General features: G+C 42.4%; 1 protein-coding gene across 3 annotated transcripts in view; it reads left to right on the top strand.

Annotated features, from left to right (window-relative positions):
• The window catches only part of MGST2 (microsomal glutathione S-transferase 2), a 38,070-nt gene extending 23,124 nt beyond the window's left edge, over positions 1-14,946 (top strand). The window contains exons 3-5 of one of the 3 annotated variants that reach the window (XM_055275961.2): positions 7,018-7,088; positions 14,148-14,229; positions 14,709-14,946. In XM_055275961.2, coding sequence (XP_055131936.1) covers positions 7,018-7,088; positions 14,148-14,229; positions 14,709-14,841 — 286 coding nt within the window. In that variant the 3' untranslated portion in view covers positions 14,842-14,946. The remainder of the gene's footprint in view (positions 1-7,017; positions 7,089-14,147; positions 14,230-14,708) is intronic. The other 2 variants (XM_063638211.1, XM_055275963.2) reach the window with 2 other exon arrangements.
• The last annotated feature ends 440 nt before the right edge of the window (positions 14,947-15,386 follow it).

Genomic DNA, 15,386 nt, shown 5'->3' on the forward strand with positions numbered 1-15,386 from the left:
ATTATTAAGCATCTTTCATCTTCTGGATTTTGAGGCTAGGGAGCACTAATTCTTCAGCTTTTTTTCTCCAACCATTTAGAAATTTTGGTTCTCTTTAGACAAAAATTTTTAATATTATTTCTAAACCTGGAGTCTAGATGTATATCTAGTATACTAATAATGGTTTCTTTGGTGCTGGTTAAGACAGAAGAATTGCCTCTTAGTTCTTGTGAATGCACTCCTATTTGCTTAATGCTGAATTATTCAGTTCCTTTTCCAAAATTAACCTGCCACAAGGCACAGGTAAGCCTGATCACTGTGAATCTCGGTACCCTTTAGAAATATTAGCCTCTTCTCATTCTACTGTGATTCTGTATTTTTTTTTATATTTTATTAACTTTTTAATGTCATTTTGAATTCTGATTCTGAAATTTGGAAATTAAAACTAGTGACCTTAATGCATATCTAAAAACTGTGGAGAAAAGGAAAATTTACAAGAATAGTGATTTTTCAGATATTGTGCAACTGTAAGATTACAGTAATGTGGGCCACTGACTTTTGTAATAAGTGGAAAAAAAAGAGACAGTAAACATATTCCTATTTTCTTACAAGTGTAACCATCATAGACAATAGCAGAAAGCACTAGATGCCCTTATCCACTCCATTATTATAAATGGCTGGGGGCTGGGTGCAGTGGCCCATGCCTGTAATCACAGCACTTTGGGAGGCCAAGGCGGGTGGATCACTTGAGGTCAGGAGTTCGGGACCAGCCTGGCCAACATGATGAAACCTCATCTCTACTAAAAAAACACAAAAATTAGCTGGACGTGGTGGCACATGCCTGTAATCCCAGCTACTTGGGAGCTGAGGCAGGAGAATCATTTGAACCCAGGAGGCGGAGGTTGCAGTGAGCTGAGATCGCGCCACTGCACTCCAGCCTGGGTGACAGAGTGAGACTCCATCTCAAAAAAAAAAAAAAAAAAAGGGATCTCCCAAAATGACAGAGTGACTCTGTGTGATGAGCTCCTCAAACTCCAGTGTCCTTACAAATACCAAGCAGCATCTGTCACATAAGCTGGGAGATTCTCCAGGTGGTCAGGGGACAAGAGGGAGCTGGGATGTGGAGGAACGGCAAATCTCCCTTCCCTGCATGCTCTTTGTGTTCCCTACAAGCAGCACCACTGAAGGGCAGTGGTGGGACTCATGCCCTCCTGCCACCAGTCGCCACCTCCCTATTGTGTCCCCACTCAGAGTTACTTGACAAGGAGCAATTTAGGCAGTTACACGTCTTTATAAAAAGATTAACTCCAGCAACCTCTCATCCCCAAGCCTTTTCTGAGCATATTAACCTGTTGCTCTGATCCCAGTCAGTGTAATCATCCAAAAGACCGCCCGGGGTCCAAAGTCAGAAGACCAAGGTCAGGTCATCCATTCAGAGTGCAAGCGGCTCATGGCGGTGTACAGCCCACTGCTTCAGGATGAGTCACCTAAACAAGAGGAGAAAAAATCAGGAGCAAACAAAAAACCTGCAAGAAGCAAACCTCCTTTGAATTGCTTTGTCTGTTTTTATTTAGAAAAAGATCTATGAACACGGCATTAGAAATGGCTCATGAGGTTTTCTCTTAGGAGAATGTTTCATATTTTCTGAACAAAGCTGTTGCAAGTAAAGTTGCATATTGTGTTCATTGGACACGGTCAAATAGAGAAATATTCATAAAAAGTTTTAGGCCAGAAGTCTCCCAAGTGATGTGCCCACTTTGAAGGAATACACTAAGTAATCCACTGTGAGGGTGAGGAAAATATTGGAGCATCTGTTTATACTTATTCTTAAAATCCTATCCTTTAATTAAAAATTTTTTTTTTTGAGACAGAGCCTTGCTCTGTTGCCCAGGCTGGAGTGCAGTGGTGCGATCTTGGCTCACTGCAGCCTCTGCCTCCTGGGTTCAAGCGATTCTTCTGCCTCAGCCTCCTGAGTAGCTGGGACTACAGGCATATGCCACCATGCTCAGCTAATTTTTGTATTTGTAATAGAGTCAGGGTTTCACCATATTGGCCAGGCTGGTCTTGAACTCCTGACCTCAAGTGATCCACCTGCCTCGGCCTCCCAAAGTGCTAGGATTACAGGCATGAGCCACCACTCCCGGCCTTAAATTTTTAAAAAAAAATTTTATTTTTTTATAGAGATGAGGTCTCACTGTGTTGCCCAGGCTGGTCTCAAACTCCTGGCTCAAATGATCCTCCTGCCTCTGCCTCCCAAAGGCCCGGGATTCCAGGCGTGAACCAGCTTCCTGATCCCCCATCCTTTAATTTTTATAATGTTTGTTTTATAATGAATATGATATTCTTTTCCAGTTGAATGTATTAGCTGTGCTAATGGATAAATCCCAGATTCTCCATGGTTTAACACAGTGGAAGTTCATGTCTTGCTCAAGTCCAGTCCTGTGTGGGAGCTCCTGGGTGTGGGCCTCCTCTGCTACAGGAGGATGTGTGCATATTTTTATGGGGCTGTGCAACTGTTAGAGCTATGCAATCAGAAAAGTTTGGAGACTAGTATTGAAGGAACTTCCACATTTGGAGGTGCCAGGCCACAGTTTGATTCTTTTCCTCACCCCCAAATAGCATAAACTTTGTAGTATGCTTATTGACTGAGACAATGCCCAAATAGCATTTTTGGGGCCATCCTCATTGCTCCTGGTTACCAGATCCAGGTGGGAATGTGCAGTAGTCCTGAGCCCCCAGGGCCCAGGCTCCATGGTATTGGGATGGACAACGAGGGGTCTCAGCAGCTTTAACTACTCAATCTCCACAGTGCCCACAGGACTCTTTCCAGTTCTTCTGGGTCTTAACCAGTTTTAGCACTTAGAGCTCCATGTCCCCCTAAATTCCTCAGTCCCAGGCAAGCCAAGATAGCTTTCATGGGAAGCTTCAATATCAAAGGAGCATGGGATTGTTCAAAGAGGGCTCTCGCCAGGGAATGAGTAGACACAGCCTGTTATCCCATGGACAGCCTGTTTTTCCAGTATGGACATGCAGGAGAGGAGACAGTGGTCATAATCAACTCTACCCCCTGTTCTCACCAGAAGGGAAGATAGACAGCTGCTGCAGGCTGTTTGCTGTTCCATTTGGGAAATTTTCCTGAGGATCCCCTGTAATAAGAGGATAGAATATATCTGCCTTCATGACTTAAAAGAGGCTATAAATTGTTTTCATGTCAATGAAACTGTAGTTAGCCACTGACAGGATTGTCAAGAAGTAATTTTCAGAGTTTGGTCCCCTTGAGTTAAACATGCCTGCTGACAGCTTACTGAGGACATGTTATTGTGGGACACCATCCAGGCCTGGAGGGACCCAGAATCAGGCAGAAGGACGTGGTCACATGGTGGAGGGGCTGGAGAAGGTGACAATTAGCAGGTAGAATGGGATTCCAGGTATTTCAAGGCCAAAGCAATACTTGGTGCTTTCACCAGGCAGGCAGCAGGGAAGACTGTCAGCAACAAACAGGGCACCCCACTGGCGGTCAGATAATTACTATTTTTTTTTTGAGACAGAGTCTCACTCTGTCGCCCAGGCTGGAGTGCAGTGGCGTGATCTTGGCTCACTGCAAGCTCCGTCTCCCGGGTTCACACCATTCTCCTGCCTCAGCCTCCCAAGTAGCTGGGACTACAGGAGCCCGCCACCACGCCCAGCTAATTTTTTATATTTTTTTAGTAGAGACAGGGTTTCACCATGTTAGCCAGGACGGTCTCGATCTCCTGACCTCGTGATTCGCCTGCCTCGGCCTCCCAAAGTGGTGGGATTACAGGCATGAGCCACTGCACCTGGCAATTATTTTCAGTCTCTGAGAGATGATAGCAAGAAATGGGCAAAGTCTCATTTCCAAGGGACTAAGGCTTGAGGCAGGTCAGCAAAAGAGGGACCAGGGTGAAGTACAGTGAGCACAGCTGGGACGTGAGGTTGGGGTGAGCTCAGCAGTGACCAACCACTTGTAGGGTACAATGGGCCTATTTCTTGAGAAAGAAAGGTACAGAGATATGGTGCTGAGCTGCTCCAGTACTCCAGGAGTTGCCATCCTGTGAGCACAAATGCAGTTGCAATCACATCCTTGCCTAAATCTCAGTGGCTTCCAGCCACCTGCTGCTCAGCCAGGATCCCAGCACCCCGGTTCCCCATCTTCCCAATTCCTTCTGGGATTACAGGGGATGTGCCCAGGGACACAGCTCCTGCTGGCGAGCAGTTGAAGCAAGGGGCTGTGCCACTGTCCTGCTCCCCAGTCCTCTGTGAGTACGATACCCTCCCCAGGTTCTGGAGTGCCTTCCACCATCACCAGGAGCTGCTCTGGGTCTGTGGCAGAGGGAGATTAAGGGTGTGACTCTCCCCGGCTTTGTCTCTTCTGTCATCTGAGGCATGGCACCCCTTGTGTCTGGAATCTCACCACGTTTTTCATGAGGACGATCCGTCAGCGTTTGTTCTGGTCTCTGGTTTCCCATTAGGTGTGAAACTAGTTCCCTAGCTTGTGAGGGCAGCAGGGGGAACTCCAAAACATCCCGTCTATTTTTATTTGGTTCTCCTTGCTCAAAGGCCTTCTTCCTCTTTCAGATAAGAGACACAAAAGCACACATGCCTATCAATTTATGTGGACAGACACCCAAAGGGCTTCTGCCCTCTGCAGTGCGGTTTGGACTTAGGACATTCTTACACAATATTATCTCTTTGTCCCCAGATGCCAAGCCAAGGCCACTAGAAAAAACTCTAAATAATTAGACTTTTATGAAGGCTAACCTGGGCTATTTTCGAAGGTGCTTTTAAAACAATCTTATCACACCTAATTTTTGAATAAAAATATGTTGTGGAAAAACTTGATGCTTACATTTGGAATAATTTAAGGTGTATTACAAAACAATAAATGATGGAACAATTGTGTTATGTTTCCAAAACAGTTCATATAAAATTTCAGTGAGTGTGGAAGGACTAGAGCCTTCCTCTGCTACTACTCCATTTTACCTCATGGGAAACAGGCCTATGGATTTAGCCAAGGAAGAAGAAACGTGGGAATGCTGTTTATTCTTTGCATAGCTGTAATGTAAAGTACGAATTTTATCAAGTGTCTTTTCACTCAACCTATCACAGCCACTCAAAAAGACGTTAGTGGAAAGACAACCATCAGAAGCAAAATCATGCCAAGAATGAGAAGCAGCAGGAGGAAAAACTTTGGTTACTTCTGTGAGTTGTAGAAAGTTCTAGTTACGGTTTGTGAGAGTATCAGTGTTAGGCTTTAGACAAGACATTCCTTGGGTCACCAGTGGCCTTTTGGGTGGTAATGGCAACAGTCCAAAAGGAAGGAGAAAGCAATTTTGCATTCACATTATCCATTTCCAATTTTTTAGGGGACTGATGGTCACCCTCCTGGCCCTTAGAGATGTGTGTGGGTAACCTCGCTGGTGTCTTTGCTGGTGGGGTTAAAATTTTCCATATGTGCTTCAGGACTCTACCTCAGCCATGTCTTTCTGTGAGCATTGAGCTTGTTAATGATGCATGTTTCTTACCCAGCTTTAAAAGATGATTGAGTTATTATTGGGGAGTTTTTTCCCATCTAGTTGAGGCATAAGCTGATAAGGTTGAGCTGACCTAGACACAATTTTCTGTGGGATTATGGAGAATGAGGGAAGAATTACGCTTTGTAATTATGCTTTTTTATTTTTTTTAATTCAGAGAAAAAAGATCACTTATGGTGACCCAGGCTAAACGACCTAGGTCTTCAACAATCAGCATCATCTGTTTCTAGATCAATTGCCTTGTAATATTAAGTATTCAAGCTTTGAGGCTTACTGAAGGAAAGATATGGGGTCATTTACAATCCTGTAGACTATGACCTTCCACAGGATCTATTCAAGACCTCATCACACATTACGTTAAAGTTCTTTCTGGTGGTGAAATTGTCAGCAAAGAGCTCGGCCAACCCAACCAAGATCACTTGGAAGTATACCTTAGGAGGGAGGATGAATATAATTCATCTTTTTCCCCTTTGTTAGATGCAGATGAATTAATTACAGCTCCCAGAGAACTATTCCCTTTTGCTTAAATTAGTGTCAGATTTTCCATCCAAGTCTTCTATGAATAGAGGCAATATGACTTGACATTAGGACAGAGCTTTGGAATCTAGAGATGGATGCTGTCTATCTTTGATTGTCTGCAATGCATGTCAGTCTGGGCTCTCAGGCCTTAGTTTCTTCCTTCATAAAATGGGAATGAACTATGCTCACTCATTTACTTCAGGAGATTTTAAGGGAATTATTTAAAGACCATTTGTAATGTTCTGGGTAACTCAAGTGGAAGGCAATGGATGTGAGGGAATTTTTAAAACAAGAAATCTCTTGAATATGAATTGAGTAATCTCTTAAGTTCTTTAGATAAGATATGGAGTGATCTGGCCGGGTGCTGTGGCTCACGCTTGTAATCCCAGCACTTTGGGAGGCCGAGGCGGGCGGATCACGAGGTCAGAAGATCGAGACCACGGTGAAACCCAGTCTCTACTAAAAATACAAAAAAATTAGCTGGGCGTGGTGGCGGGCGCCTGTAGTCCCAGCTACTCGGAGAGGCTGAGGCAGGAGAATGGCGTGAACCCGGGAGGCGGAGCTTGCAGTGAGCCGAGATTGCGCCACTGCATCCAGCCTGGGCGACAGAGCAAGACTCCGGTCTCAAAAAAACAAAACAAAACAAAACAAACAAACAAACAAAAAAACACAACAAGATATGGAGCGATCTTTAGGCTCAGGAGGCCTGTCTTTTGGGAAAGTGCTATAACTCATTTCTACTACTGGCAACTTATATGTAGGAGAATATTCTTGGCCCTGCTCTGAGATTTAAACAATGTTCAACCTTGAAAGATTGATTTTAAATTTAAAGGTCATTTAAACTCTTTTGTAAGTTCTTATACTACTTTTGTTAAAATAGGCTGAACATTTACCTCTAGATGAAAAATCAATGCTTCAGTGTATAGTTTTCTCATAAAATAACCTATGTCTTTATTTTGTTCTGCAGACAAAACTGTGTGGAGTTTTATCCTATATTCATAATTACATTGTGGATGGCTGGGTGGTATTTCAACCAAGGTAATGTTAAAATACAGTCAACTGTGTTCTAATGATGACTATGATGCTTAAACCATTAAGGAGTGGATATATGGCCAGCCACGGTGGCTCACACCTATATTCCCAGCACTTTGGGAGGCCCAGGTGGGCAGATCACCTGAGGTCAGGAGTTCGAGACCAGCCTGGCCAACATAGTGAAACCCTGTCTCTACTAAAAATACAAAAATTAGGCGAGCCTGGTGGCGCATGCCTGTAATCCCAGCTACTCGGGAGGCTGAGGCAGGAGAATCACTTGAACCTAGGAGGCGGAGGTTGCAGTGAGCTGAGATCATGCCACTGCACTCCAGTCTGGGTGACAGAGACTCCATCTCAAAAAAACAAAAAAAAGGAGCAGATATGCAACTATATAGCTACCAATCCTGGAGACTAAACAAAATAAACAGTGTGTGCATCAGAGTGCTATGTTGCAGATACATGAACTTTGGCTTCATTCTAATTTAATTCAATAATGAAAAAAATATTGAGACAAACTATATGCTAGATACTCAAGGATGAAAATGACATGAGCTTTGTCTTCAAATCTAATGATCTATAGTTGACTCTTGAACAATGGAGGGGTTGGGGCGCTGACCCCCTCGCTCCACACACACACAGTAGAAAATTTATATGTAACTTGATTCCCCAAAACTTAACTACTAATATCCTGCTGGTCTGGAAGCCTTACTGAGTATAGTCTACTAATACATATTTTGCATGTTTTATGTATCATATACTGTATTTTTGCAATAAAGCAAGCTAGGGAAAAGAAAATGTTATTAAAATTTTAAGGAAGAGCAATTATTTACTATTTATTAAGTGGAAATGGACCATCATAAAGGTCTTCATCCTCATCATTTTCACATTGAGTAAGCTGAGGAAGAAGAGGGGTTGGTTTTGCTGCTTCAAGGGTGGCAGAGTCAGAAAAGGTGAAGGAGGTGGAAGGAGAGACAGAATTGGCAGGTGCAGTAGGTATAAATTTATAGAAATATCATCATTTCTGACTTTTTTGCTTTTTTTCTCTAAAAATGTTTTTATATATTACCAATCCTTCTTCCACTGTTACCTTTAGTTTCAGTGCTTGTATCATAGAAGGGTCCATGTCATAAAAGAAGTAAAAAAGCAGACTTGAATCATCAGAACCCTTCTGCCAGATTGTCTAATGTCAATTTGTTTTCTGGTACTGCCTCTTCTGTCTTCTTCCTTATCATCTGGCAGTGGTTCAGAGCACTCATCTCTACCAAGTCATCTTCTGTTAATTCATCTGGCGTGGTGTCTATTAGCTCTTGAATTTCTCCAAGATTCATATCTTGAGACCCTTTATCCCCCACATTCTTTGCCACAGCCACTATCTCTTTCATGATTTCCTTGATTGGCTCTGTTGTAAATCCTGTGAGTGTCATGCACAACGTCTGTACACAGCGTTCTTCAGCAAGAATTTATTTTTTCAGGTTTGATGGCTTTCACAACCTTCCTATAACAATGCTAGCATCTTCAATGATGTAATCCTTCTAGTCATTCATAATGCTCTTTCAGGGTTCTCTTCCACAACATTGACAATCATTTCCATAGAGTACCTTGTATCATGAGCCTTAAAGGTCCTGATAACCCCCTGATTTGGAGGCTGAATTAAAGATATTGCGTTTGGGGGCAAGTAGACTTATGCCTTCCACGTTGAACTCATGGGGTTCCGGGTGGTCAAGGACAGTGTCCAATATCAAAAGAATGTTAGAAGATAATCCTGTCCTGACTTCAGGGACAAAGCATTGATGGAACCAATCCAGAGAAGGGGTTCTTGTTGTCCAAGCTTTTTTTTGGTACAACCAAATGACTGGCAGGTGCTGTTTATCTTTTTCCTTCAAGGCTCAGGGGGTTGGCAACTTTATAGATAAGGGCAGTCCTGATTATAAACCTGACTGCATTTACACAAAACAGTAGAGTTAGCCTATCCCTTCCTGCCTTAAATCCTGGAGCTTGCTTCTCTTCTTTACTAATAAATGTCCTTTGTGACTTTTTTTTTCCCCCAGGACAGGGCACCTTTGTTTGCATTAAAAACCTGTTCAGGCAGATATCCTTTCTTCTCAATGATTTTCTTAATGGTGCCTGGGAACTCATGTATTGCTTCTTGGTTGGCAGAAGCTGCTTCTCCTGTTATCTTGATATTTTAAAAGCTAAATTTCTTTCTAAAATTATCAAACCATCCTTTGCTGGCATTAAATTCTTCTGCTTTAGATCCTTCATCTTCCTTTTGTTTAAAGTTGTCATGTAAGGATTTTGCTTTTTCTTGAATCCTATTAGAGTCTACAAGTATGTGTTTCTTATAGCAATCCTGCCCCCACATAAAAGCTGCATTGCAATATGAGATAAAAAGATATTTTGGAAAAAGTGCAAGGTTTTTCCCCCTGCTGGTATAGCTACAAGTGACAGCTTTACAAATCACCTTTTCTTTCCTTTTTCTTTTCTTATCGTTTCCTTTTTTCTTTCTTCATCTTCTTCTTTTTTTTTTTTTTTCCACTGGTCCTTGCACTGAATTCATTTATCTTGCAATGGTGGTCAACCACAGCTCACAGCTGCAGACCTCAATCTATGACACATATTAAGCTATTCAGTTTTTTCTTGTAATATCATGATTTTTGTCTGCTTTTTGGGAGCACTTTCAGCACCACTCGTAGCAATCTGTATGGGTCTCATGGCATTATTCAAGGTTTATGGTATTGCACCAAACATTGATAAAAAATAGGCAAAAACCCTGAGAGATCACTTTTTACTGCGATACGCAATTTTCTGGAGAGAAGGACTGCTCAGTTGGAGATGATTAGCATCACCTTTTAAGCAGATACTTGCAACACTTGAGCTCACTGCAATAGCAACAGGAGGTGGCTACAAAATATTTATAGTAGTACAGTATTTCTATAGTTAATTTTATGCAGTTATGATTTAACACTGCATCTTTACATTTGTTTACATTTCTCTCAACTACAAATGGCACCATGTATTATGGTCTGTGTATGCTTTGATAAATTTTAACTTTGCATAAAATTCATATGTATATGTCTATATAGGCTTTCTGCTGAAGCTTTGTAAAAATTTGTGTATATTTTATGATAGTAAATGATAAAATAGACCAGTATCTACATCTGTTTTATGTATTTGTGACATACCTTTTTCCTAATTTTTCAGTATTTCTGGGCTATGTGGTTCATTTGTGAGTTTTGTCAAATTGTCACAAACCTCCAAAATGTTTTCCAGTATATTTATGTGTTTATTTTTGTAAACCCACCTCCTGCACAATCCAATATATTTATTTGAAAATATCCATGTATAAATGGACCTGTGCAGTTTAAACCCATGTTGTTCAAGGGTCACCTATAATTCTAATTAACTGAAGGAAGAGGACACAGAATGAACAATTCACATTGATAATTATAGCTGGCGAGGTCCAGCAGCTTATGCCTGTAATCCCAGCAATTTGGGAGGCTAAGGTGGAGGGATTGCTTGAGGCCAGAAATTCACGACCAGTCTGGGCAACAAAGGAGACCCTGTGTCTACAAATTTTTTTTTAAAAAGCCATCTGGGCACACATGTAGTCCCAGCTACTTGGGGGGCTGAGGTGAGAGGAGCTCTCAAGCCCAAGAGTTTCAGGCTGCAGTGAATCATGATAGTGCCACTGCACTCCAGCATGGGTGACAGAGTGAGACCCTGTCTCAAAAAGAAAATAATAATAATTATCATTATAGCTATTATTTATTGAGCCCTTACTATGTGCCAGGTACTGTTTTTGTTTTTTGTTTTGTTTTGTTTTGTTTTTGAGACGGAGTCTCGCTTTGTTGCCCAGGCTGGAGTGCAGTGATGCGATCTCTACTCACTGCAAGCTCCGCCTCCCGGGTTCACGCCATTCTCCTGCCTCAGCCTCTCCAAGCAGCTGGGACTACAGGCGCCCGCCACCACGCCCAGCTAGTTTTTTGTATTTTTAGTAGAGATGGGGTTTCACTGTGTTAGCCAGGATGGTCTCGATCTCCTGACCTCGTGATCCGCCCATCTTGGCCTCCCAAAGTGCTGGGATTACAGGCATGAGCCACCGCGCCCAGCCACCAGGTACTGTTTTTAAGTTTTATGCATACATTGTCCCATGTGTAAGATTTACAGGATTTAAAACCTTCATATGAGGGAAGGTCTATAATTTTTACTTTACAGATGAGGAAGCTGAGGTACAGAGATGTTAAGTAATTTTTCCAACTTGACATTCACCAATGTGGGGAAATTTTTCCTTTCAAGTGCAGAGCCGGGTCTGTAGGTATTTGTGCCAACAACCCATGCACCTTTCCTTAAAGGTCTCCAAGTATGTAGTGCTGCCGTTTGTATGTAGCGACTCTACAAACGTCCACTTTCTATTTGACTGGGGTATCCTTGGTGAGCTGAGGGCTTTCTCCAAACTTGGCTTATGCGTTTAACAGTGAGTCAGACCAGCCCCTGCTACCTTCGTTGGAGAAATTCAGTCTCCTTTTTCTGGTAACTTTCACTGTCTCATTTTGGTCTATACTTGATTGCCAAGATTTAAATAAACCAAAATCCAGCTGCTTTCAAAGGCAACCCCATCACTCTCTTTCTTGTAGTTTTTACTGTGAACTGAGGAATTTCAGGTACAATGTCCTTTAGAGAAAGACTTCTTCATTTTATTCCAACTCATACTTGTGTCGCTTAAGGGCATGAATGAAACTGCTGTTCCTTGTCACGTAAGAGCACATTAACAACTAATAAGAAAAGCGCCTTTTGGTAATGGGACTCTGTCTCTGCCATTTGACCCTTTGGATTTCTCTGTGATAGGCTGAATGAGGCAGACTGCCTGTCAGAAAGGATTTCTTGAGTATCTTCTCAGAAATTTCTTTTCATTCTTTCTCATCCAAAGTAAGTCACCTATAACTGTTGCTGAACTGTTCTCAATGGCTTTCTGGGAGTAACTCCCTAGACAGGGAGTCTCAAAACTGAGAACCATGTTCAGAACTCTTTGGCTTCCTCAGACCGTGGGAAGGGTCTACCAGCTCTTCCTTCCCAGCTCTTTGCTTGGTCCCCTCGTTCCTGTCCTCTGGCGCTGATACAGATGTCATCCCCTCCAGAGGCCTTCCTTTACCCCATTTTGGCAGCCTCCTCCAGTTCTTCTCTCTCCCATCTCTCTTCATTTCTTTCACAGCACTTTCAAGTTTGGACTTTTCTTCTCATTTTTTTCTTTGTTGTCTGTCTTTGCTGAGAGAATGTATACTCTATGAAGTCAGGGAGCTTGTATCTTTTTCACTGCTAACCTCAATCCTTAAAGTAATACCTGGTTTATGGTAGATACGCGGCTGGGTGTGGTGGCTCACACCTGCAATCCCAGCACTTTGGGAGGCCAAGACAGGAGGATGGCTTGAGTCCAGGAGTTCAAGACCAGCCTGGGCAACATAGGGAGGCCTTTTCTCTACAAAAAAAAATTAAAAAATTGGCCAGGCCTGGTGGCATACACCTGTGGTCCCAGCTACTTAGGAGGCTGAGGTGGGAGGATTGCTTGAGCCCAGGAAGTCAAAGCTGTGGTGAGCCATGATCATGCCACACATTCCTGCCTGGGTGACAGAGCAAGACCCTGTCTCAAGAAAAAAAAAATCATGCGGCCAAGTAAAATAATTAATTTAATCTAGCATATCACAGTCCCACATGTAGACTCCAAATGTTTACAGTAGGGCTCTGGCAACTTGCATCTGTGAGGTGCTGAGGAAGAGAGCGGGGCCCTAACATAGGGAAAACATTGATATGTTTCACTGGGTGCGATGACAGAACATCATCATACTGTATTTCATATTTCTTTTTGAGATAAATTTTGTATGTAATAAAATGCATAAATCTTCAATGAATTTTGAGAAGTACACACACCTGTGTGGTCCAAATCTCTATCAAGATCTAGAACATGACAACCACCCAGAAAGTGTCCTCCTGCTTCTCTCAGTCAGATGCAAGCACTTCTGATTGTTTTCATCAGTTAGGTTTGTCCATTCTAGAACTTCATATAATTGGAATCATACAGTATGTAGCCTGTATAATGCTTCATTCACTCAGCAAAATGTTGTGTTGCATGGATCTGTTTCTTTTCATTGCTGAGTAGCATTCCATTGAATAGACTCTGTCACAGCTTGGTTATCCATCTCCTGTTGATAGGCTTCTGGGCTGTTCCAGTTTTTGGCTATAATGAATAAAGCTGCAATGAACATTCTTAAACAAGTCCTTTTGTGAACACATGCTTTCATTTCTCTTGGGTAAATACATAGGAATGAGATTGCTGAGTCAAATGTTACGTTCGATTTTATAAGAAACTACCAGAACTTTTCCCAAAGTGGCTGTACTATTTTGCATTACTGCCAATGATGTATGAGGATTCCAGTTGCTCCACATCCTCAACAACATTTTGTGTTGTTGTTGTTTTTTTTTTTTTTTTTCACAATTTTAGCCATTCTGGTGGATGTGTGGTGGTGCCATCTCATTATAGTTTTTTATTTATTTATTTATTTTTCAGATGGAGTCTCGATTTGTCACCCAGGCTAGAGTGCAGTGGCATGATCTTGGCTCACTGCAACCTCCACCTCCTGGGTTCAAACGATTCTCCTGCCTCAGCTTCCTGAGTAGCTGGGACTGCAGGTGCCCGCCACCATGCCCAGCTAATTTTTGTATTTTTAGTAGAGACCAGGTTTCACCATGTTGGCCAGGCTGGTCTTGAACTCCTGACCTCAAGTGATTCACCCCCCTCGGCCTCTCAAAGTGCTGGGAATACAGGCCTGAGCTACCGCGTCCAGCCTCATTATAGTTTTAAGTGGGAATTTGTTAATGTTGAATCAGGTTGAAACATTTTTCTTGTGATTATTGGCACATTTGTTTCCTTCCTATGTGGATTCTCTCTATATTCTGAATATAAGTATTTTGTCCAATATATGTTTTGTGAATATTTTCTCAGTCTTCATACAACATCTTAAGAGACTGCTGTTGTATTTTGTGCTTTTTCTTTCTTTCCCACCCCCTCTATAGTTTTTGCTACTTGTCTGGGTCTGGTGTACATATATGGCCGTCACCTATACTTCTGGGGATATTCAGAAGCTGCTAAAAAACGGTGAGGAGAACCCAGTAATTTTGTATTTATGCAAAAAGTAGCAGGATAAGGTCTGCGTCAGTTTCCTTCTCTTGAGAGATATTAACAGCACTGCGAGTTGTGGTGGCAAAAGTAATCCATGCTGTCTGAGGCCAAGTCTTGCCAGTTCATACACAATTAGGCCTGAGATGGGAAAATGCAAGTATAAAACTGTGCACTGAATGGGGACTCTAGTTCCTTGCAAAAATTTTGCATTGTCTCCAGAAAGTTACCGAGGAAATAATCCTGCCTAGCCTTGATAATGCTTTGAATGGTCAAAGAAACCAAGTGATCTCTATGGCTAGGCATTCCCTTTAACTTATGTGATGAGCCAAAATTTTCAAATTGCAAAAATATAGAAGTTCTGGGCAGTGTTAACGATCGGACAGCCTATTTCAGGACTCTCAGCTTCCTTATTACAGTCCAGTTTGTCACTTTTCTCCCTCATGTCCACCCTGCAGGATCACTGGTTTCCGATTGAGTCTGGGGATTTTGGCCTTGTTGACCCTCCTAGGTGCCCTGGGAATTGCAAACAGCTTTCTGGATGAATATCTGGACCTCAATATTGCCAAGAAACTGAGGCGGCAATTCTAACTTTTTCTCTTCCCTTTAATGCTTGCAGAAGCTGTTCCCACCATGAAGGTAATATGGTATCATTTGTCAAATAAAAATAAAGTCTTTATTCTGTTTTTCTTGAAATGGCTTTGTAGAAACACACCCTTTAGAGAATACATTTCCTGTTTAAGAATTGAAATTTGTTTGGGGTAGGTACATTCATATCATCAGTGGAAGTGTGTTGTGCCCTAGTTTTAGAAATGCATGCTGAAGTCATGACCGGTTGTGTAGGGACACAGCAGCCTGACCCGTGTGCTGGCCTTTCTGAGGACTACTGACATATCCTGCCACTCTGACTGCTTCTTTCCTGATGGAAAGTTTCAGACAGAAGCTGATAAGGCAGCTGAGCCCTTTCATTGGTTATAGGAAAACAACAGATAGGAAGGCATGTGGGGGACATCAGGCAAACACAGAGTAGCCAGAGAAGGGAGTCATCAACTGATAGCACAAAACGAAACAGGTTATAGAAGGCTGGGCGCGGTGGCTCACGCCTGTAATCCCAGCACTTTGAGAAGCCAAGGCGG

This window comes from Symphalangus syndactylus, chromosome 4 (genome assembly GCF_028878055.3).
Source record: "Symphalangus syndactylus isolate Jambi chromosome 4, NHGRI_mSymSyn1-v2.1_pri, whole genome shotgun sequence".
Classification (NCBI taxonomy): Eukaryota; Metazoa; Chordata; class Mammalia; order Primates; family Hylobatidae; genus Symphalangus; species Symphalangus syndactylus.